This window comes from Ctenocephalides felis, unplaced genomic scaffold, assembly GCF_003426905.1.
Source record: "Ctenocephalides felis isolate EL2017-DRISC unplaced genomic scaffold, ASM342690v1 CF-g0.4_SCAFFOLD_03573, whole genome shotgun sequence".
Classification (NCBI taxonomy): domain Eukaryota; kingdom Metazoa; phylum Arthropoda; class Insecta; order Siphonaptera; family Pulicidae; genus Ctenocephalides; species Ctenocephalides felis.
The window spans coordinates 10,409,489-10,434,939 of record NW_020539727.1 but is presented as its reverse complement, the minus strand read 5'-3'; the positions used below and the strand labels follow the sequence as shown (position 1 = coordinate 10,434,939).

The following is a 25,451-nucleotide window of genomic DNA, read 5'->3' as shown; positions in this document are numbered from 1 at the left end:
CTTATTTTGTACAATCATAGCCTCAAAATACTCCAAAAACATCTTAATATTTGAAAATATTTGTAAAATAATTAGTAACAATATAAATTGCAATTTATAAAGACTTTAATGAGTATACTCGTCATCGTCAATATACAAAATTTTGTCACTTAAAACTACTCATTTTGCACCATCATAGCCTCAAAATACTCCAAACATCTTAATATTTAAGAATATATTTTGTTATTCTCAAAAATTGCAATTTATATAGTCAATGGTCACTGATTTAAAAGCACGACGAGTATACTCGTCATCGTCGATATACACAATTTTGCCACTTGAAATTACTCATTTTGTACCATTGTAGCCTCAAAATACTCCAAAAACATCTTAATATTTAAAAATATTTTGTTTGTGTCAAAAATTGCAATTTATATAGTCAATGATTAATGCTTTAAACGCACGACGAGTATACTCGTCATCGACAATATACAAAATTTTGCCACTTGAAACTACTCATTTTGTACCACCATAGCCTCAAAATACTCCAAAAACATCTTAATATTTGAAAATATTTGTTATTCTCATAAATTGCAATTTATATAGTCAATGGTTAATGCTTTAAACGCACGACGGGTATACCCGTCATCGTCAATATACAAAATTTTGGCACTTGAAACTACTCATTTTGTACCACCATAGCCTCAAAATACTCCAAAAACATCTTAATATTTGAAAATATTTTGTTTTTCTCCAAAATTGCAATTTATATAATCAATGGCCACAGATTTAAAAGCACGACGAGTATACTCGTCATCGTTCATAAACAAAATTTTGCCACTTAAAAGTACTCATTTTGTTTCATCATAGCTTCAAAATACTCTAAACATGTTAATATCTGAAAATATTTTGTTTTTCTCAAAAATTGAAATTTTTATAGTCAATGGTTTATGACGAGTATATTCGTCATCGTCAATATACAAAATATTGCTACTTAAAACTACTCATTTTGTGCCATTGTAGCCTCAAAATACTCCAAAAACACCTTAATATTTGAAAATATTTTGTGTCTCAAAAATTGCAATTTATATAATCAATGGTTAATGACGAGTATATTCGTCATCGTCAATATACGAAATTTTGTCACTTAAAACTGATCATTTTGTACCATCATAACCTCAAAATACTCCAAAAACATCTTAAAATTGGAAAATATTTTGTTTGTCTCAAAAATTGCAATTTATATAGTCAATGATCATTGCTTTGAACGCACGACGAGTATACACGTCATCGCCAATATACAAAATTCTGCCACATGCCGAGTATACTCATAAATCACAGTTAACTGGTTAATTTATGCATAGCCATATTATCAAATAAATTAGAACATGGGCAATTAAAATGATAAATTAGTCCCTATCGTCAGAAAAAATTAGTATGTACAAATTCATCATAAAAGTCATTTTAAATAATAACACCAAACGTTCACAACCTTTTACTAAAACAATATCGTCAGTTTAAAATTAATAATGCGTATTTAAAATTATCATTATCAATACGCATCGTCACTAATTCCATGAGCGCCTCAAAACTGCATCAACATAAAATTTAACCCTTTCCACTCGGGGTGGTTAAATTTTATAAAATCATATAAATTATTATTATTATTAAAATATCTATTATTAAAATCTCTGTTGGAAATTATTCTGTTGCTGCTGCTGCTGCTGACTGTTATTAAACATCATAGCGGCCTGCTGCTGTTGTTGTTGCTGCTGCTGTTGCTGTTGTTGCTGCTGCTGCTGTTGTTGCTGACTGTGATGGAAATCTTGCTGCTGTTGCTGGGTCATCTGATTTCCGTTATTAGGATGACCGCTGGGACCAGCCAGACGAACCCTTTTTGCATTTTGACCATGATCGTGGTTGCCTGATTGCTGTTGAGCTTGCTGCTGAGCCTTAGGGATAATAAATAATATATTATTTATTATATTATATTGTATATTGCATTATTTATTATATGATATATATATATATATATATATAAACATATAAATAATATAATAAATAAGATAAGTAAGGCATTAGTCAAATATTGGAATTATTATTATAAATATGCTGAATTTACAAATATGTAAATGGTATATAAGTTTTGTAAAGTACAGTGGTGCCCCGACTTACGAGTGTTTTGAGGTACGAGCCGCCAAAGGTAAATTAGATGAAAATATAAATTAGTAATGTTTTAATGAAAAAATTATTTGTTTAAGTATATAACATATAGCATGTGTAATTTTATTGTTAAGGGTTTTCATAATCATATTTGTATTATCTTATATATAAAAGTCTTCTGTACGAGTGTATGGTTTAATGCTTCTTCTAAACAATTATTCACATTTTGATAAATCTTTCTAAAGTTTGTAAAGGGAAATTTTTGAGAATGTATGTGATTATAAAAATATAGTAATATTGTGGAAATAAATGGAAAAAAATGCAAAAAACGACATGTTATTGTTTGATATTGTAAATATTTAAGACATTGTTTGGCATTGAAAACGAATGAAAACTGTCATCTGCCAAAAATTTCAATTTACTTATGAGCCTGGACAATATTAGAATATGTATTATAATAAATTCATGATTATGAATAAGAAACATGAAATGTCTACCAGAAATTAAAATACTGTAAGATAGGTACAGTATATGTATGGCAGATTGAATGATACACATATAAACGGGATTTGAGATATATATATATATATATTTTGTAGAGTTTCGAACAAGAATCCAAAAATAATACAAAATAAAAAACAAGAAAAGTTTTTAAAAAAACAATTTCTTTATTTAATTATTTGTTTATTGTCGACGTTTCGGAACTAGGTACGTTCCATCTTCAGGACATCTGTCAAGAAACATGATCTTGATGAGATTTTAGCAAACAATATGTTTAGGAAAAGAAAATAGATTTTTCTTAAATAATGAATTAAATTGTAAAAAATATAATAATGTACAGAAATATGATAATATGTTCAAAATAAAAATGATTTATTTACATTTTTATTTTGAACATATTATCATATTTCTGTACATTATTATATTTTTTACAATTTAATTCATTATTTAAGAAAAATCTATTTTCTTTTCCTAAACATATTGTTTGCTAAAATCTCATCAAGATCATGTTTCTTGACAGATGTCCTGAAGATGGAACGTACCTAGTTCCGAAACGTCGACAATAAACAAATAATTAAATAAAGAAATTGTTTTTTTAAAAACTTTTCTTGTTTTTTATTTTGTATTATTTTTGGATTCTTGTTCGAAACTCTACAAAATATACACAAATCCAAGACTCTACCATTCAATATATATATATATATATATATATATATATATATATATATATATATATATATATATATATATATGTATAATTCTTTGCATCTTTTACTAATCTTTGCACAATATTTTTAAAATATGTTAAAAATTTCACTTTACAATAAATGGGAAAGTAAAGATGAATACATACAATTCGGCTCTTACGATATCAATTAGGAGAAGTTTACTATGTAATTGTTTCATAATGAAAGGCTAGAATTTTTCTGCTCTTTTATGATTTGCTCAATAGAATAAATCGCATAAAATGCGCAAAATAAATAAGTAAAATGCTTCAAAAGCCAAATATTAATTAATGATGATAATTTTAATAATAAACTGTCAAAACAGCTAAAAATGACATGTGGGCACTGAGGACCTCAGAATCGGTCCTAGTAATAATGTATTTTAAATTATTACTAAGAAAAATGTAATTTAGATATTAAAAATATCTAAGAACCAGTTAGAATATGATATAAGATTATACAAATTTTAGGCAACATTATTAGAGCAATTAATTTGGAAATCTGCACAGTTATTAAATAAAAAAAATATTGGTAAAAATTTTTATATCATGGGTAATTTATTACAGAAGAGCGAAGCTAAGTGTGAGAGTTATCATTTATGGTTCCATAAATTAAAATAGAGATAAAAAAAATTGTTGGATGTAAAGAAATGTTTACTATAAGATTTTTTAAGCTAATTTTCGAAAAATTGAAAATAGTAGTCCGAAACTATAAATGTGAGATTCTATTTTACCACTTTGGTATTTTGCATTCGAAAATTTTCCCATTTATAACCTTTATATAGTAAGTATACGTATTGTACGTATAAGTATTGTAAACAATAAGCATACTTATTGTTTACATCATTTTCAGATATTTGTAATTTTATCAAGTAATTGCAAAAACTCAGTTTATACCTTTATTTTTTAAAAGCCTAGGACAAAAGAATGAAATCAGGGAGGAATATTGCATTTAGGAAAACCCGGGATGCAAGGTGAGAATCCGGGACTGTCACCTTAATTATTTAAACAGTTAACTATAGCGCGGAAACAAAAGATAAATTTATTTTACAAAATTAAAAATTTATTTTTTTGGTAAACATAAGAATGTATGTAATATACACATGAAATAAACGAAAACCTAAATAAATTCAATGAAATATTATACATATAAAGGTAAAAAATCAAATTCTTCCTGTGAAATGATACGAGCATCAAAATATTATATAAGCCTAGAAAAAGTAGCTTAATTGGAAAATTAGTGCTCCTGGTATACGGACTGTATAGATAAATTTTTACTCTTGAATTCACTCTTAAATTGAATGTATTTTTAGATCATGAATTAGAATGAAGTGTATTAAATTTATTAAATTAATACTAATAAATGTTCAATAAGTTTGTTAGTAATACAATTAGTTAGTCAATTGAAAATCTCATTGAATAGTTTTTTGTAAAAGCAAAAATAAACAGTAAAAAATCTTACTTAACTAGCTGAGTATATAAGTAGAAAGTATATTATTTCATTGAATATACTCGCAAGTATACAAAATTCTGCCACTTTTCTTTGACAAGTATACTCCTCAATCAGAGTTAACTGGTTAATGGGCTACCAAATAATATGCAATATTATGGAAAAATATATGTATATAAATAAATATGTAATTATACATTTTTTTATGCCTATTTGTTTTTTTCCATGGTACTCAAAAATGTTATTTCAGAAACAGCTGCAAGCCCCCCTCTTGCAGCAAATTGTAAATCACTGATTTAAGTACTTGATTTTATTTATATTAATTAATAAAGTTAAAATAAAATAGAAGAAGTTAAAATAAAATATTAAATATTACTAAGTAGGGAAAAGCATGAATTGTCAGAATCAGGAAAAAAATTGTGTGTTGTTAAAATAAAAGATTCATAAAAAACAATTATTTAATATTGTGGTATAAAAATACTACATAACTGTGTACATGTATATATTGAAATAACAATGTTATTTATTGAAACACAGTTCTACATAATAGCTATTAAACTTTAAAAAAAAATCCATCATATATATTAAAATATTATTTCAAGAACATCGCAATATTTCAGTTATTTAAAATCCTGAATCAACCATGATTTTTTATACTAAATGTATCACATAAAATATACAAATTGACTCACATTTTGTTGCTGCTGCTGCTGTTGATTCTGCCTGGCCTTGCTATCAGCTTTTTCATCCTGATCATCATCGGTTAAAAACTCTCTTTTCGGGTACGGAATTGGACAACCGGCAAAGACATCCGGAGTATGCATAGGCTCTTCAGAAAAATAGGGATCATGCATTGCTTGTTCAGATGTTATCCGTTTGTTCGGGTCCATTAATAGTAATCTTTGGAGAAGGTGGAAGGCTTTGCTGTCTGGTTTGATTTTGTGACGTTCCATGTATTTGACCAAGGAACAGTTTTGGTAACTAAAAAAAATGAAACATAATTATGATTTCACTTCTATTTATATATATATATATATATATATATATATATATATATACATATATATAAAATTCTTCTGTAATGGGGTATGAAAGGTTAATCCTTCTAAACGATTATTCAGATTTTCATAAATCTTTCTGAAGTTTGTTAAGGAGATTTTTTAGGATTTTTTGAATTATAAAAATATAGTTAGATAGTAAAAATAAATGAAAAAAATTACAAAAAATCGGTTTTTGGCATTAAAAACAAATGAAGACTGTCATTTGCCAAACATTTCCATTCACTTATAGACTAAGACAATATTAAAATGTAATATATTCATGATTATAAATAGGGAAAATGTAATGTATTGCCAAAAAGCAGCTGAGATGTGCCAAAAATTAAAATAATATAAGATGCATTATATATTTGATAAATAAACAGTCTGCGCATACATCTGATGAATGTGGACTGTAAGTGATTGCGCTCTAACATATTCAATTTGACAGATTATTATATTTTAACTAATGCAGTCTTGTTTTGCCTTACTTTACTAAATCACAATACAAAAAAAATATAATTATTTAGGAAATTATTTAGAAGTTTCATGGAGCATTTTGGGTCTGAATTTTTTTACTGTCTCTTGCATATGAAATGTGTGAGCTATCACCCAAATTAAAGGAGCACACAATGTTTTTTTCATTTAAATTAAATTAAAATTAATCGTTTTCCATCTAGAGTTAACTTGGTTCAAGAGATTCCAAAATATCACGCAAATGAGTAATGATATTCAAATTATTATTAAAAAAATGTAATTTAGTTTAATATTTTGTAATGTAAGTTAATATTTTATTGAAACAATTATTTTGAGTAAAAAAATTAAAGGTGATATTGTCCCTTTACTGCGAATACTATATATGAATTTTTTCTGAATTCGTTATACTGTTTAAAAGACTGCAATTTCCAATACGTATATCTTATGCTATAAATCACAGAGGCAGACGATGAATTTTTGTGTGATCAATTTGGAAAATCAATGTTTTAGTTGTGAATAAACAAAAAATCATTCACATCTACAGGTATAACTAAAATCATTGTATAACCCTTGGCATTAAAATAAATTGAGCTATTGGAAATAAATTTGTTCTATGAATTGCAGTGTATAATTTTTAATATACAATTTTACTGAACATATTTTAAAATTTGTTAAAAGGATAATTAAAGTGTTAACTGTGGGAATTGAGAATCGTCATTTTATTTGAAGCAGTTCCACATTTAACATCACTCATATATTTGTGTAAATAATAATTCGAAAAACAATAATTAATATTTTTAACTGAACAGTAAATATTATTATAGGATATTGAAAAAATGTAGATGAGAGTACAGGACGTCTGTCGGATTATCTAGTATAAATAAATATACATATTAATATTTATTATATTTAGGATTAAAATCTTACTTTGATCTTTTAAAATCTTTCGACAATGTAGAATGCTCAGGCATTTTTCTAATATCCTCCCAATCTTTATCCAAAGGAAAACCCATTACATTAAAAATCCTATCCAATTGGTCATGATGATACGGATTACTTGTTTTTATATCTTCTTGCCGACAGTGGAAAATTGGCTCACTTGTTAATAACTCTGCAAATATGCAACCAATGGCCCAAATATCTAAATAAAATTACCATATTATCATTAATAAAATAATACAATTTTATAGGCTATTGCAATAAGATTCAAATAAAGCTCATATTTAATATAGGAAATATACAGAAATCACTCCAGTGACTTATTTTTTAATTAAAGTTAAAGCAGGTCCATAGGCCAACATAGAATAAATACAATAACAGTAAATATCATCAGTTTATTATTACCTATAGCTTTTGTATAATGCCTTGCACCAAGAAGTAATTCTGGGGCTCGATACCAAAAAGTCACCACAACCGGGTCCAAATCTGCAAGAGGCTTCAACGGTGCATTGAATAATCTAGCAAAACCCATATCAGCAATTTTAACTCTGCCTCTTTCAATGCCTTCGCCCATAACTAGAATATTTGCTGGTTTCTACCAAAAATAAACGAATTATTTATAATAAATAAAAAGATAGCAGTATAATCATAAATATTTACCAGATCTCTATGTAAAACCCAATTGGAATGTAGATAATGTATTCCATCTAAAATTTGATACAGAAGACTTTTAACCATTCCTTTTGGAACCATCACAGGTTTTTTGTTAGCCTTGGCAGCACGATGAAATTTAATAATATGCCACAGATCATGCTCAGCATAATCGAATAATAACCAAACTTTCCGGTCCGTGTGTGATAAAAATACTCGAATGAGGTTGATGACATTTGAGTGCTTCAACTCTCGCAGCAACTGTAATAAGAAAAGCAACCTTAGTGAAGATTGTTTGGGCTGAATTAAATGTATACAGTAGAAATTCCTTATTACTGAAATGTAATGATAAAAATTATGTGAGTTTGTCAACATAACTAAAGAGCAGCATTACAAATAAGTGGAATATGCTCCAGTCGTTTACAGTTGTGTAATTAAGTAGTAATAAGTTCTTATTACTATTATATTGGTTAAAAGACTCACTGCGATTTCTCGACATGCCGACATGGACAGTCCAGTGCCTTCAATTTGTTTTAGGGCATAATCCCTAGTATCAGACCCATCTTTCCTATGGGCCTTGTATACATGGCCATAAGTGCCCCTACCCACTTTACAGCCTTCATAATCAAACAAATCCTCGACCTTAGTTCGCTCAGCTTGTGTTTTCATTTTAAAATCATGATCCATCATGGTAATATTCATTTTCAGGCCAGATAAGAACAATCTTGCAAGGGATTCAGGTGACTTTCATGGTAGATTATTTTGTTGTTTTTAGTTTACTTCGCGTGGAAGTAAAGGCGCATTTTGATTTATTCGAATTCCATTGCTAAGATTTTCTAAAATTTACCTATTATTTTACTGTTATCACTTTGATATCATGCAAATAATGCAATTTTCGCCACATAAAACTTCACTCTGCGAATGTTCGCCATAACTAAAAGTTTAATGTTATGGTGTGAAGTCAGACACAAGATAAGTCAAACTTTATTAGGCGGGATTTTCAAAACGAATTTCAAAAATATTTTTAGATTTTATTGAATTGTATGTATATTAAAATTGTATTTCTTAAGTATTTATTTTTACACTAAAACTTGTATAATAAAATCTAGATCCAATAAATTTAAATCTATCTACTCCACATCACCATAAAATAATAAAAGTTAATTATATTAAGAATTTGTCTTTTTTTAGATTTTATTTTCAGATTTGAATCGTTTTCAGAATTTTATATGTATTTATTAATTATTGTATTTTTCTTGTAGTAAATTTATTCTAGTTTCACGCTATCTAACTGAGAAAGAGTGCTTTCATATAAAATTTGTGAGTTATTTGATAAAAACCAAAAAAATGTCCCAAAGTTGCTTTTTATTACCTGTATATGTCCAATTCCCATACAAACTGAGACATCTAGTATATATATATATATATAATCATGTATAAATCAAGATATACATTTATATATCCAATTCCCATACAAACTGAGATAGCTAGTATATATATAATCATGTATAAATCAATATATACATTTAAATATCCAATTCCCGTACAAACTGAGACAGCTAGTATAAATATAATCATGTATAAATCAATATATACATTTATATATCCAATTCCATACAAACTGAGACAGCTAGTATATATATAATCATGTATAAATCAATATATACATTTATATATCCAATTCCCATACAAACTGAGACAGCTAGTATATATATAATCATGTATAAATCGATATATACATTTATATATCCAATTTCCATACAAACTGAGACAGCTAGTATATATATAATCATGTATAAATCAATATATACATTTATATATCCAATTCCCATAAAAACTAAGACAGCTAGTATATATATAATCATGTATAAATCAATATATACATTTATATATCCAATTTCCATACAAACTGAGACAGCTAGTATATATATAATCATGTATAAATCGATATATACATTTATATATCCAATTTCCATACAAACTGAGACAGCTAGTATATATATAATCATGTATAAATCAATATATACATTTATATATCCAATTCCCATCAAAACTAAGACAGCTAGTATATATATAATCATGTATAAATCAATATATACATTTATATATCCAATTTCCATACAAACTGAGACAGCTAGTATATATATAATCATGTATAAATCAATATATACATTTATATATCCAATTCCCATAAAAACTGAGACAGCTAGTATATATATAATCATGTATAAATCAATATATACATTTATATATCCAATTTCCATACAAACTGAAACAGCTAGTATATATATAATCATGTATAAATCGATATATACATTTATATATCCAATTTCCATACAAACTGAGACAACTAGTATATATATAATCATGTATAAATCGATATATACATTTATATATCCAATTCCCATAAAAACTGAGACAGCTAGTATATATATAATCATGTATAAATCAATATATACATTTATATATCCAATTTCCATACAAACTGAGACAGCTAGTATATATATAATCATGTATAAATCGATATATACATTTATATATCCAATTTCCATACAAACTGAGACAGCTAGTATATATATAATCATGTATAAATCGATATATACATTTATATATCCAATTTCCATACAAACTGAGACAACTAGTATATATATAATCATGTATAAATCAATATATACATTTATATATCCAATTCCCATCGAAACTAAGACAGCTAGTATATATATAATCATGTATAAATCAATATATACATTTATATATCCAATTCCCATACAAACTGAGACCATAATTATATATCTAATAGCGTATGAAGGAATCCAATGAGAATTCACTAAGATTCCTACCATAGATAAACAAGTATTCCTACTTTCCTAATAGTTTCCTTAATACTGGGAACAATTTTGCATAGAGGCGCTGCTGTCGTCACATATCACTGAGTATGGCGGGACATTTGAATTTGCTTTCAAAATTGGAGAAAGAAAGATTCAGATATGAAATGTAGATTTATATAAGAAAGTATGTAGAAATCAATACACATATTTAGATATATATAGAAACTTCTAGAACAGAGCATAATAAATGCTAATATTTTCTTTTGTATTAATGTATTATATTTTTAATAACATTATATGAATATTTATTAATATTATATGAATATTTATTAATTTATTTGGTCATAATTTTAATGGTATCATAATTATAAATAATGTTTAATATTTTAGTGCGTCTTAATAAATTTAATAAATGTTAATATAATTAATAAAAGCAACAACTTACGATATGTTCAGCACACCATTTCTACACAAATTATAATTTATTATATGTAAATGTTTATATCCATTTTCCTTAAATACTGAGGCCATATATAATTGGGAAATGTGTATAAATCGATATATAATTGTATATATCCATTTTCCTTAAATACCAGGGCCATATATAATCGGGAAATAGTGTATAAATTGATATATAAATGTATATATCCATTTACCTTAAATACCAAGTCCTTATATAATTGGGAAATAGTGTATAAATCGATGTATAAATATATTCATTTTTCTTGAATGCCGAAGCCATAAATAATGGGGATATAGTGTATAAATCGATATATAAATATATATATGCATTTTCCTCAAATACCGAAGCCATAAATAATGGGGAAATAGTGTATAAATCGATATATAAATGTATATATCCATTTTCCTTAAATACCGAGGCCTTATATAATTGCTAAGTAGACTAAAAATTATTATATAAATGTATATTTCCATTTTCCTTAAATACCAAGTTCTTATATAATTCCTAAGTGGTGTATAAATCAATATATAAATGTATATATCCATTTTCCATAAATACCGGATGCCATATACAATTGGGAAAAAGTGTATAAATCAATATATAAATGTACATATTCATTTTCCTTGAATACCGAGGCCATATATAATCGGGAAATAGTGTATAAATCGATATATAAATGTATATATCCATTTTCCATAAATACAGAGGCCATATGCAAATAGTGTATAAATCGATATATAAATGTATATATTCATTTTCCTTAAATACCGAGGCCATATATAATCGAAAAACAATGTATAAATCAATATATACATGTATATATTCAGATTTTTTTTCATGATTATCCTAAAACTTAGTGGATAAAACTATGGCCTTTGAAACTCTATGTTCAATACAAGTCTCAGGCAGCCTGATGTCAAGAAGTAGCAGCCCTTCGCTGGCATTGTTGCATTAAAAAAATTCATATGCTTTACCTAAAATGCAATAATAAATTCATTATATAGAGATAGGAGAACCATTAGAGTTGCCATCTATAAAAACACATTGTTTCAGAATTTAGCAATACAGCTCGTAGTACTCGTTAAGTTCTGATTGCCATTAATATAATATAATATAATATATACACACACATATTAGATGGTAGAGTCTTGGATTTGTAAATATTTTGTAGAGCTTTGAACAAAGAATTCAAAAATAATAAAAAAAGGTTTTTTTTAAAAAACCTTTTCTTTATTTATTTACTGTCGACGTTTCGGAACTAGGTACGTTTCATCTTCAGGACATCTGTCAAGAAACATGATCTTGATAAGATTTAAGCATAAATATGTTTAAGAAAAGCTGAAAATGGTAGATTTTCTTTATATAAAATGAATAAAATTGTGGAAAAAATAATGTACAGAAATATGACAATATAATCAAAATGAAAATGATAAAAATACAAGAGTGGATTATATAACAAAATATTAAAAATGTTAAGAAATTAGAAAGTTTTAAGAAAAGGTTACTGAAAAACAGAATTAATTACCTGTATGATTTATTATACACTAACACTTATTCACATAAAAAAATATTTTATCAAAAAAAGTGATTTTATAAATTTCTTTTCAGGCGAAGAAACCAATTTTGTAATATAAAATTTCTTAAAATTATAATTTAAATATAATTTAATTCTTCAATCATCAAAGTTATGCAATCTTGTGTCATCAAATAAAAAATTACTAATAACAATAAAACATTCGACTATGCATAAATAGGAAGATTCAATTTTATTTATAAAGAACCATAAATACAATCATTTTAGTGGATGAATAATGCAACATATATGTAATTTAATATAAATATGTTTAAATACTTTTAATAACATTATAATTTTTCTTTAACAATATATGGATATAAATTTCTCAATAAATTATATACAAATCATTATCCAAACAAGTAAGACCTTGATATATACTATGTTATATAAAATGTGCTTTATTTTTATTGTCGTGAAAAATTACTGTTATCACACAAAATGCTATCATTACATAAGACACCTATATTACTAACATTAATAATTGTTTCTCATCGGCTGATTTGTCTTTTCATTTATACCAAAATAAAAGCTGAAGGCACATACAAAATGTTACTCGAGTCTTACGATTGTGGCTTTTCTGTTACTGCCGGCTCAGAATTGTTAGAAGACGTTAGAGATATGATGATTATTGCTAAGAGAACTACACCTATTATACCGATTATTATCATCATTTTCAAATTTTGCCACCAGTATTTGCGTTTTAATCGGCCTGCCTGTTGCTCGAATTGTGCAGCCCCCATTTGTAGGGCGTCTGCCCTGTCGTCGAGTTCTGATAATTTTTGGTCCCTTTCTAAGACTTTTTCAACATTGACTCGCATTATGTTAACAACATCGTTAACTGCGGCTTGTGTTTGCTCCAGGGGGGATTTGGATGTGGAGCCCTTGCTTCCCATATCACCGGAGCCATTTTTGTAGTCCATTGTGCTGATTTTGGAAATTATAAGAATAAAAATAAAATAAACAATATTAAAGGATAATGGAGTAATCTCCCAGATCTTAACTTGAAATAATTGTGTTTAATAATAATATTTATAAGCCATGAAATAAGAGTAAAGGAAATCAAGATAAAAAAAATTAATACTATAAGTATAAATAAAGTTTGAGCATTGAAATATAATAAAAAGAAAAGTATGTGCCAAATTTACATATGATTTTTCAATAACCGTAACATCAATTTAAATCAGTTGAATTTGTTTCAAGCAATCTATATATTAAGATGGGAGTTCCGCAAGAGTAGGTCCTACGACCACTTGTTTCTCTCATTTATATAAATGGCCTGCCCCAATATTCTGATCTGTGTGACTTCATTTGATTTGCAAATGATAAATATTTAATTATATCTTTAATAATAACATTTCTTGGAGAAAATATAAGTAACAATTTGAAATGGCATTTTAACATTATCAACGCTTTAAATCCTACATTATCAAAAGATTATTTTATGCTTCATAGTTAAAAATAAAAGAAGGCAAAGTCAGTGGCAAAATGCCACGGGCACAAGACCCAAGACGGCCCCGGGCTCAGAAATATATTTTTACATTTTACATAAATTTTATTTCACTTTTATATTTTTTAATTTTTCTATGCTAACGTTGAGATTTTATAAATATGGAAAAATAATGGATAAATACAATAGTTAATTTTTTTTGCTCAAATTAAAAAAACTAAGTGAGTGTAATCAACAATGGCTGCATCTTCATGAATGGTTTCAACTTTGTTCTTAGCACCCAGTAACTTAATATTTTTATAGGTACATTCAGTACATTTTGAAATGATTATTTTAATGCAAGCTGTTAATCCAATAGCTAGTTTTTGACTTGGTAACTAATAACTAAAGAAAAGTTAATATCGTACTGAATTATATATAAATTTGATAAGTAGGTACAGCTAAGACAACTAGATGCCTCTATCGAACCACAATTGTCAGGAGAAAATGTTGTCAAATATCTGAGAATGTTGTAAATTATCTGATATTGTTGTAAACAGTCTAAAAATATTGTAAATTTTCTGAAATTGTTGCAGATTATCTGAAAATATAGTAACCAGTCTAATAACCAATGCTGTAAACTGTTTGAAAACATTGTAACTGGTCTAAAATTGTAATAAATTATCTGAAAAGATTATTGTCTAAGAAAGTTGTAAATCATTTGAAAATGTTGTAAATTGTCTTAAATTGTTGTTGATTGTCTGAAAGTATTGCAAATTGTTCAAATATACTGTAGATTGCCTAAAAACTAGTTTAAAATTGTTGTAGATTGCCTAAAAATGTTGTAAATGGTCTCTAAATGTTGTGAATTGCCCGACGATATCGTAAAGCTGGCCCTGCAATAGATGCAGTATTTGCAAAACAATATGGAATCGACACAATATAACAAATTGGTATAGTTTTCCATCCAATCGTAGATGTTTTCTATTTGGACATTTTCGAAATGATAATTATTGCATTTTCGAACATATAAAAATACCTAATTTAAGAAAAAACTAATTAAAATTCAGTAATTGTAAATCATAAGCCAACTAAATAAAGATTCAATAAAGATTTTCTTTTAATTTAATTGCACTAAATATTCTAGCATTATTTCTTTAGGGTGTACGACTTAAACAACCTAACCTTAATTGACAGAAAAACAAAAATGATAAAGTCTTTGTATCAAATTCATTTCTATAAAAGTTCCCATGGGCACTCGATTTAAATTGGTAGAACAAAATGCTAATTTGTTACTTGTATATAATTAATACAAAACTGATACATTTTATGAAACGTCATATAAAATGCAAAAAGCAGATAAATAGTTTTTTATATTGTTAGCCATTGTAAGTTCTTAGAAGTAGTTGTGTCACCTTGTAAAACCACTTTTTTTGTCAAATAAATTCCAGAACATAAAATTACTATCAATTTGCCACAAATTTACTGAACAAATAAAACCTTCTTTATGCTATGACTCATAACTAAAATTTCTGGGATCCTCCTCTAGTACAACAAAAAAAACATAATGAAATAAATATGAAATGAAATAATTACCTTAATGTGCAAATATGAAAACAAAAACAGAATAAACTTAAGGAACGTAAATTAAATTAAATTAATGAAGGCTTTTGCACTGTTTCCACAAATTATAACAAAATTTAGTATTTAATTTATCACTTTTAATCAAATGTCAAACTTATGGAAAATGATGACGTTCCGCTCTGTGTTCAATTTGGACGCCATTTTTAGTGTTGCCCAATATGGCATTTAAAATTAATAAAAAAGAAGAAATAAATTAAAAAAATAGAATTATAACATTAATAGTACGGAAAATGTTGTATTTTTGTGTGTACTGTTGTAATCAGTAATTTATTAAAATTAAATGAACCGTTTACCATTTATAATATTTAAATTTTATTATTCTTATTCAATAGACATGAAGTTAGTAACCATTTTGCTCAACTGCAGATTTGCAAGAAAATCAAATATTATAAACACCACATTAATAGTATTTTTGCAATTAATTCAAAATAAATCTATTATTTTATGTAATATTTTACTCTATATAATATAAAACCATGTATTGGTTGCTTATATTTACTATAACATTTAATTTTTGCCCATGAACAAAATGTCCCCCCAGCTGTCACTTTAACTTCTTTTCTATTGCTCCAAGGGAGCAACACACTTAGCCTCATTTCTAAACTTGCTAATTCATTTATTAGTTTTATTAAAAATACAAACAGCATTCTAGTGATAAACAAGTGCTTGACACATAATTATCTTCTAATTTCCTCACTCACTTTATAAAATCACTCATCTCTCAATAAATTCCGCCATTTTGAGGTTATGTTAACTAGTTCAATTTAATAAATTAAATATATTTTAAAATGTCTGGATTAGGAATGTGTGAAACTCCTGGTTGCAAATCTATAGCAAAATTGCAATGCCCGACTTGTATTAAAATAGGAATTCCTGGTTCGTTCTTTTGTTCACAAGAATGCTTTAAGGGCAGTTGGAAGAATCATAAAATCATTCATAATATTGCACGTAAGTAGATAGAAAATATTTATAATAACAAATTTAATTATAAAACAATGGCATGCCTAAGTGCTTGCAAAATTTCTTATTTATCTTTTTATGACTTTATTTCTGACGAGGATAAAGTTTTGGTAGAGGAAATATTAACTCGAATAATTCAATACTCTGTCTTTTTTTTTTCATTTTTGTATATCGAAAATAATTCAGAATTTTAATTTTAATTCTTGCTAAAGTTCTAAAATTCTCTCATATACTTTTAATAACTAACGTTAACTTTATAATACATATAAATATATTTCTTATAATTATTAGACAATGTCTCAGTATTTATAATAATCTATTTGAAAACATTTAATATTTCTTGAACATTTAGTTATGGTATGGGAAGTTCCAGCATTTACATTAATTATTTTATCTGTCCACTTTATCTCCACATTTCAAAACTTTCCAGATAGTTTTTCATTGACCTTTCTTAGAATCCATGTCTCTGGTCGGTACAGAGCTATGTTCCAGACATTTTATTAGCCCCCTTCTATGTATATTATAACATTTGTTATGAATGAGTTTGACAAAAACTTAAATACTATATTTTTTTCCAGAGGGTGAAGGTAACGAGCCATCTAAAAACTCAGTCTACAAACCCTGGCCTTCTTATAAATTCACAGGAGCACTCCGTCCCTTCCCTCAGTCCCAAAAACGAACAGTCCCTCCTCACATTGGTAGACCAGATTATGCAGATCACCCCCAAGGGTATCCTTTATCAGAACTAGCTGTTAAAGGAACTTCTAACATAAAAGTGTTAGATGATGAAGAAATCGAAGGAATGAGAGTAGCCTGCAAGTTGGGCAGAGAAGTATTAGATGAAGCTGCAAGAGTTTGCGACGTCGGAGTAACTACTGATGAAATTGACCGCATTGTTCACGAAGCTTGTATTGAAAGAAACTGCTACCCCAGTCCATTAAATTATTACGAGTTTCCTGCTTCTTGTTGCACATCGGTTAATGAAGTTATATGTCACGGTATCCCAGACACAAGACCTTTGGAAGATGGTGATTTGTGCAATGTAGATATCACGGTTTATCATAATGGTTTTCATGGGGATTTGAATGAAACCTTCTTTGTTGGGAATGTTTTGGAGAAACATAAGAAACTTGTTCAAGTTACGTATGAATGTTTGAGCAAGGCTATAGATATTGTTAAACCTGGTGAGAAGTACAGGGAAATTGGAAATGTTATTCAGAAACATGCACAAGCTCATGGGTTTAGTGTTGTTAGGAGCTATTGTGGACACGGAATACACAGGCTGTTCCATACTGCTCCTAATGTTCCTCATTATGCAAGTAAGTAGATCTTTTCTCATGATTATTTTATTTAAACATGAAAAACATATATATATATATATATATATATATATATATATATATATATACTAGAAACCTGTACTACAATTCAAAAGGTCCACTTTTTTTAATATCCTATCCTAGACTTTTTAATATCCTATTTGATGTCCTGCCTTTGGGATCCATTTATGGTCTTAGCATAAGCAGTATAAAAAATTCAGAAAAAAATAATATAGTATCTGCAGTAAAAGAACAATATCACACTTGATTTTATCACAGAACATAATTGCTTCAATAATTTAGTCTATAATTTTCATAACCTCGTATGATATGAGTTGCTTTTTGGCAATTATAATTTCTAAAGTATATTTTTCTTACTATTAATTTAATAAACATTATTGTTTATGTTCAAATCTTATGTGAATTAATTTGTGAAATCTTATTCATATGAGCACTCTTCTATCTACGATCAACTTGCTAAATATTCCGTATCCAATGCCAAAAAAATAAATATTTGACACGCGTAACAAAATTCTAAATCATTTTTTTAATAAGTAAAAATATTTGTTTGCATTGTTAAATAATTTAGTAAAGTAAACCAAAATGCAATATGCAGAAGTATAGAAAAATAATGTATAGCAATTTTGATCTTAGTGCGTTATTTATTAAACTGAATTATATAATTTCATCTGCCAACATATACTGCATCTTATATTGTTTTTATTTCTGGCACATCTCAGCTGCCTTTCGGCAATAATAATGCAGATATTACATTTTTCTTGTATATTATATTCTAGACTCATAATTTCAGCTAAATTCAAATTTCAAATGAATTGACATTTCTAGCAAATGTTTTCAATGTCAAACAATGATAAGTGGTTTTTTGTAATTTTTGCCATTTATTTCAACAATATAACTATAGTTTTATCGTTCATTAAATATTAAAAATTTCGTTTGACAAACTCTAAAAAGAATTATCAAAATCCGAATAACCGTTTAGGAGAAGTATCAAATCATACACCCGTACAGAAGAATTTTATATATAAGATATGATGTATAGAAAAATCATAAAACTCACAAAAATTTCATATTTTCATTTTACCATCAACATTTTTTTAGAAAAACCTTACTCGCTCAAAGCTCGTATGTCGAAGCAACGAATCGCTCCTATGGCGGCTCGTATCTCGAAACACTTGTATTTGCCATTCCTTTTAAGTTCATTGACATGTATTCTGCAAAAAATAAAAAATAATTAATTTATCATAAATTAGTTATCCAATTTATATAATATTTCATTTATCTCAATTATTACCAGAAAATAAAGCAATCGGTGTGATGAAGCCCGGCCACTGTTTCACAATAGAGCCAATGATCTCCGAAGGAACCTGGAAAGACGACCAGTGGCCTGATAACTGGACAGCAGTCACCTGCGACGGATTGTGGTCTGCACAATTCGAACAAACTTTGTTAGTGAATGAAACTGGCTGTGAAATTCTAACTCGTAGAAGGAATAAAACAGGCTTACCTCATTTCATGGATAAAATGTAGATTCAGTCCAATCCAATTTTGTGTTCAAGTTTGTTGATTTACTTAAAAATATGCTTATTCACCTTACCTCATGCTTATTTTGTTACCAGTGATTTTTCTTAAAAAATGTATGAATTATTTTATCTGTGTGACTAGTTACAAGATAATATATAATAAATTATGTACAAAATTTGAAAAGTGTTAATTTTGTTGTGTAATTTATATTTAAGCAATAAAGAGATTCTTTGATTATATGCTAAATTGTTTTAATTGGATAAAAACAGGAATAATTTAGGACTCTTGGGATCAAATTATATACTAAAATGTCTTGAATCGAATGTTTATATTTCTACAATAAAATATAAATAGGAATTGTCATAACAATACTACGATTTAATTTGTTATTTACCTTACAAGTAATTAAATAACTAAACCTAAATATCATTTTTATGTACAAACAACAAAATTATACTACTTATTTATATAAACAAATTAAATTTTCCCTTATATAAAAATATTTTATGGATCTTGAAGAATATTTATATTCATATAAAATTTGTTGTTCCTATATATAATCATATGTATATATACTATATATAGTAGTAAGTGTAGAACAATTGAGGCATAATTTTTGTTAGTGATCCCTTACGTTTATAACAAAAAATATCACTGTAAATTTTAGTAAGAGCACTTTGTGATTAGAAGTTTTGGTAGAACTAAAAAACATGTGAAATTAAATGCAAATGGTCCAGTTTATAACGAAAACAAAAAAAAAACAATCTATAGCATTGGTTATGCATATTATATCACATATTACCTAGGTTAAATAAATTATACAGAGGAACTTGTAGCAAAGGTAAGAAGACTCAAAATTGATTGATTCACTCGATTTTATTAATTTTTTTTTATAAATTTTTATTTGTTAATATTGCTTAAAATCAGAAACATTTCAGAAGTAGGAATATTTGTTTGTTTATTTAAGAAGACAAGTTTTTGAGTAGTTTTCTTTGCAGAAAAATTATTCGTGTATTAATTTCTGTGTTAAGAATAGTTTATATAATATAAGTACAGTTGTTATTAACAAATCAATATTTACGTTATACAAATTTCCTGTATAGGCAAAATATATATAATGAAACCGGTTCATAAGTGCTATTTCCACAAAAATTAAAATAAATCGTATTCCGTCTAGAATTAGTCTCAGTGTCATGTATACCAGCAGTTTGGTTACATTAAGGCACATTGTTTTTTTTTTCAAAAAAAAAATAAAATTATTTGTAATTTTTTTCGAATTATTACAAAACTGCAAAATGTGAAAGCAAATATAATGATGAAAAAAAATGACAGAAAAACGCCTACATATTTATCAATACAATTTTATACAAATTATTCATAAGGTCCATTAATCACGTGATGCTTTTAGGGAAAGAGAGGGTAGTTTGAAAAAAATCACGTGGGGGAAAGTATTATGTATTTATTTTTTGTATAAATTCGAAAAATAAAAAACAAAACGTTACAATTTTTCGGAAATTTGAAAGATTTGTTCAAAAAATTTTACGTATAAAAGTACACGTAACGTTTGGTGGGGGAGGGGGAGGGGGCAATTTTAAATATCACCAAGGGTAAGAGAGGGTCCAGAAATTCACGTGATTAATGGACTGCCCATAATTTTCGAGATATTATAAAGAGAAGTGGTTGGTTCTTAAATTTGATGTTTTTTCTGGAATACATTAAACTTTTTAGGAGGCAATCATTAATTAGGTGAGACTTTTAGGAGAAGGGGGGGGGGGTTAATAAGAAATCATAAAAAAACATGGGGAAGGGAGGGGGGTCTAGTAAGGTATCACGTGTATTTATTTTTTTACCTGAATTTTCAAAAACAAATAAAATTTTTACAATTTTTTCGTAAATTCGAAAAATTTGTTGGGGGAGGGTATATTAAAATATCACGACATATCACCAAGGGAGAGGGGAGGATCCAAAAATCCCTAAAAAACGATCACGTGATTAATTCGCGCCCCCTTATATTAAAGTTAATTGTACATAAAAATACGATTAATTTTAATTTTGATACAAATGGCACTTATGAAACCCATTTTATTGATTCAAAAGAAAAACATTACAGAGCGCATATATATTTTTTGACCAATAATAGTATATTATTAATAACAACTTATATTTTTAACACAAAAATTAATACACGAATAATTTTTTTCGAAGAAAACCACACAAAAATTTAATTCCTTATATAAATAACATATATATTGTATGAATAAAAAATTACTTACTTCTGCAATGTTTCTAATAATAAAGAATAGAAATTTTAGGACTTCATGATTTTGCCTATAAATTTTCATCATAATTATCGGATGAAAATATTTAAGGCTACAAATAAACCCTTGAATTACATTAATTATTTACAGATAATATAAATAATCTGTATTTAATTATTATAATAATAAACTAGAAAAATAATTTTAATATTTCAATGTGACCACATAATATGCAAGGTGCACAAGTCATTTTCGAGTCAAAAATTCTGTATCTTTTATTACTTTGCTCCAAGTACCTCTCATAATTAATTTTTAAATCTGTCAGTTTTCATTATGTCATTACATACTTAATAATCTTAGTATGTATAAAATTTAATCCTAAATAATATTTATTCTAATAATGACTATATATAAATAATAATTATTCCTAATTTTCAAGCATCAATCTCCTTTTTTCCTAATTCGTTTACTACGTCTAACACCCAAAGGTATTCTCACAATCGGTTTCCTCGATTTGGCTGGAGTTGATGCTTTTTGAGTTTTAACTATGGTAGCTTTTGCAACACTTTTTGGAATTTTAGCTTTACTTCTGAACCGACTTAATCGCTTTTTAACACGGTCCACGATTGAAAATGATAATAGTTTACTTGATAATTGGTTTTTGGGTTTCGGAGGTTTTACTACGGTTTCTGTTTTGTCTAAAGTTTTTGCAAGAATTCGGATACTTCTAGGATAAAAGTCTAAACCTGGTTTATCTTTAGTTACTTCTTCTGGTTTGTTAGGGTGATAGAAACTATTTTGCATGACGTCAACTTTCTGATTGCTTTGCTTATTTACAACAAAACAATTTTGACAAAAACCTTTACAACTAAGCGTACCTTTCTTATTTTGGATCCTATCCGAATCTAATTTCAAACTTGGTTCAATTTCCTCAGGATTGGTGAAACCATGAAACTCTGCATCGTTTACACTACCATCACTCGACATACTTGATAAATAAGTATGTACACGAGCTTCGCTGAAATCAAAAACGCTTTTTGATTTATGGACCCGTGACCGTACTTTTACAGTAGTGTCACCATTGCATTCGTTAACATTTATAACAGTGACGTCGTTATCGAAATTTGATGAAGTCGTTGAAGAATCCAACAAATATTTGCTGGTCGGTTCAACAATTTCACAATCGCTACTTCTACTGCTACTGGAACTAACTGTTATCTTCCTGGATTTTGGATGAACTGGTGGAGGATCATCCATGAAATTGGAATCAAAGTCCTTCAACATCGAAATGTTTAAATCGTCACCCAAACGTTTGAGTCTTGCCAGTTTTAATGAAGTTGTTCGAGAAGACATTGTTGACATGGTGTCACTCGAATGGGCTATTGAAATATCACTGTCAGAAGATGTGAAGCTTGATGAAGATTTTTTGATTCGACGTCTTTGAGCTAGTTTTGCATTTACTACGTCCTGAAAAAAAATTGATATATTATACATATTTTAGCCACATACATAGCATTATTAACTTATTAGGGTAGGGTAAGCGTAGGGTAAGTTATTGTAATCGTCCAAAAATCGAAATTATTTTTTATTTGCATTTCTTCACGTTTTGGAGGTTTCTGAACATTTTGGCATACATCAGAAAAATGGATGTGTGTGTTTCTGTATGTATGGATACAATTTTTCGTCCACGTTTTCGAGTGCACGGATCAACTGACTTGAATAATTCAAAAAACATTCGATTCGTATTGATAAGGAGACGTGCTGATTAGTTTTTGGCAAAGGCAGGTCTAGCCGTTTCGGAGATACGATGCAAAAGAATTCAAATTCGATTTAAAAATAAAATAAAATAACAATAAGACCCTAGGTGCAAGTGGAATTTAAATAATAATTGAGTTTTAGCAAATTTTTAAATTGTGATGAAAAATAAAAAAACTAATCAATATGATTTGTGATTTATATGTTTCAAACAGACTAATTAATTTTTTAAAAGTATTTATTAACCGTCATGCACTTAGGACATAAGAGCATAATCCACTATTTCAAACTTTAATAAATTCCTATAATTAAACCACTTTTCGTAAGCCTATAATATTTTAGAACGTTCGTTAAGATAGTAAAGTCTATCACTGTACAAAGTTTCAAAAAAAATATAAACAATTAATTAGTAATATATTATTAATTAATTTTTAGTGGGAGGGGGAATTTGATAAAAAATCACAAAATATCACGTGGGGCAGTAAGATATCACGTGTATTTATTTTTAACCTGATTTTTTTTTTAAAATCCAAACATTTCAAAAAAAATTAAAAAAAACTATAATTTTTTCTCGTAACTAAAATACACGTGATGGTTTGATTATTACCTAGGGGGAGGGGGCTCCAAAATACCTTAAAAAAATGATCACGTGATTAATGGACGTTCACTTACGAAGAAACGTCCCGACTGATCTTTACAAAAAAAGCACTTTCGTTTAGAACTTTTGACGAAAACATTAGCTTATATCTGCTAACTCTAAAGAAACGACTTGGTCCATTAATTTCCAAAACTTATCAACGACTTTTAAATATTTGAAACCTGTGCAGATAAATTTTTAAGAAAACGTCAATAAAAGGTATAATTTTCTTTCACATATATTTTTTCCAATTTTGGTGCTAAATTATTTAGAATGAATGAGGAAATATAAAACTAGCAAAACTTATTTTGTAGCAAAAAATTAATCTTATGTTCGGAAAGTTATACTTCCGTATGTTACAAAAAATAAAGTGCTCAACGCTTATCAATTTCACATTGGTTGAAAAAATCTTCATCATTAACTTTAGTTAAAATTTATATGACTTATTGGACCTACAAAATATTTATTAATCTAAGATTGTTCATAAATATCAGAAACAAAGCTTAATACTCTTCTAATTTTAAAAATAATAAATACCTGAAGTCTGAATCCATCTCTTTGGGCCAATTGGAAAGCATTGAATGTCTCATTAACATTTGTTTGTGTCCTCGAAGAGATCATAGTCGGAGTGTCCAATGGTGTTTGGGGGCTCATTCCATTTATCTGAAAATATATAAAAATATTATAACATATAATACTACTAAAACTTGAATATAGCAAACAAAGCCATCAAAAACAAACGCAATTATAAATAATACCAACTAAAACCTCCACTTTCCTCTCCCAATTCTCGTCCCCACGAGGAAAGATGGTAAAGGACAATTTAGTTGATATTATTATTGAACCAGAACATATATAGAAGTCTAAAGGTCTGATTATAGATCTGTTATATATAAAAAATAAACTAACCCATTCATTATTGAGCAAATCCCTCATCGTCAATCTCTTGTGACTTCTGGTTAAAAGTCCTCTAACAAGATGTATAGCTGGTTGACTAATTTTGCTCCATTGTGACGACGAAGTGTTGACATGTCCTTCCCTGATGAGTTCAATAGTTTTTCGGACATCATTAGAGACAAATGGTGGACAGCCACAGAGCATTGTATACTAAAAAATAAAAAC

The 25,451-nt window shown here is 27.5% G+C and overlaps 4 protein-coding genes across 9 annotated transcripts in view; 1 reads left to right on the top strand and 3 right to left on the bottom strand.

Annotated features, from left to right (window-relative positions):
* Positions 1-1,040: 1,040 nt before the first annotated feature.
* Positions 1,041-8,830, bottom strand: LOC113389026 (cyclin-dependent kinase 8-like). 5 transcript variants are annotated; one of them, XM_026626071.1, is made up of 6 exons: positions 8,405-8,830; positions 7,931-8,182; positions 7,676-7,865; positions 7,259-7,472; positions 5,510-5,798; positions 1,041-1,910 (listed from the first exon to the last, which is right to left on the bottom strand). In XM_026626071.1, exons 1-6 carry the CDS (start codon positions 8,621-8,623, stop codon positions 1,662-1,664), a joined length of 1,413 nt encoding a protein of 470 aa, XP_026481856.1. In that variant the 5' UTR covers positions 8,624-8,830; the 3' UTR covers positions 1,041-1,661. The 5 variants fall into 5 exon arrangements, with proteins under 5 accessions (XP_026481856.1, XP_026481853.1, XP_026481854.1 ...); XM_026626068.1 differs by having other exon boundaries at positions 1,042-1,925; XM_026626069.1 differs by having other exon boundaries at positions 1,042-1,922.
* Positions 8,831-13,162: 4,332 nt separating this feature from the next.
* On the bottom strand, positions 13,163-15,999 carry LOC113389154 (synaptobrevin-1-like). Of its 2 annotated transcripts, none has more exons than XM_026626205.1 (2): positions 15,630-15,747; positions 13,163-13,712 (listed from the first exon to the last, which is right to left on the bottom strand). In XM_026626205.1, exons 1-2 carry the CDS (start codon positions 15,668-15,670, stop codon positions 13,349-13,351), a joined length of 405 nt encoding a protein of 134 aa, XP_026481990.1. In that variant the 5' UTR covers positions 15,671-15,747; the 3' UTR covers positions 13,163-13,348. The 2 variants fall into 2 exon arrangements, with proteins under 2 accessions (XP_026481990.1, XP_026481992.1); XM_026626207.1 differs by lacking the exon at positions 15,630-15,747 and adding an exon at positions 15,811-15,999 and having other exon boundaries at positions 13,164-13,712.
* A 333-nt stretch (positions 16,000-16,332) lies between these two features.
* LOC113389104 (methionine aminopeptidase 1) lies at positions 16,333-19,794 on the top strand. The gene is made up of 3 exons (XM_026626163.1): positions 16,333-16,806; positions 17,397-18,137; positions 19,453-19,794. Exons 1-3 carry the CDS (start codon positions 16,647-16,649, stop codon positions 19,683-19,685), a joined length of 1,134 nt encoding a protein of 377 aa, XP_026481948.1. The 5' UTR covers positions 16,333-16,646; the 3' UTR covers positions 19,686-19,794.
* A 2,447-nt stretch (positions 19,795-22,241) lies between these two features.
* LOC113389014 (ribosomal protein S6 kinase alpha-5-like) overlaps positions 22,242-25,451 on the bottom strand; it is a 155,062-nt gene continuing 151,852 nt past the window's right edge. The window contains exons 16-18 of the mRNA XM_026626048.1: positions 25,239-25,436; positions 24,867-24,992; positions 22,242-23,404 (exon numbers count right to left, since the gene is read on the bottom strand). Coding sequence (XP_026481833.1) covers positions 22,379-23,404; positions 24,867-24,992; positions 25,239-25,436 — 1,350 coding nt within the window. The 3' untranslated portion in view covers positions 22,242-22,378. The remainder of the gene's footprint in view (positions 23,405-24,866; positions 24,993-25,238; positions 25,437-25,451) is intronic.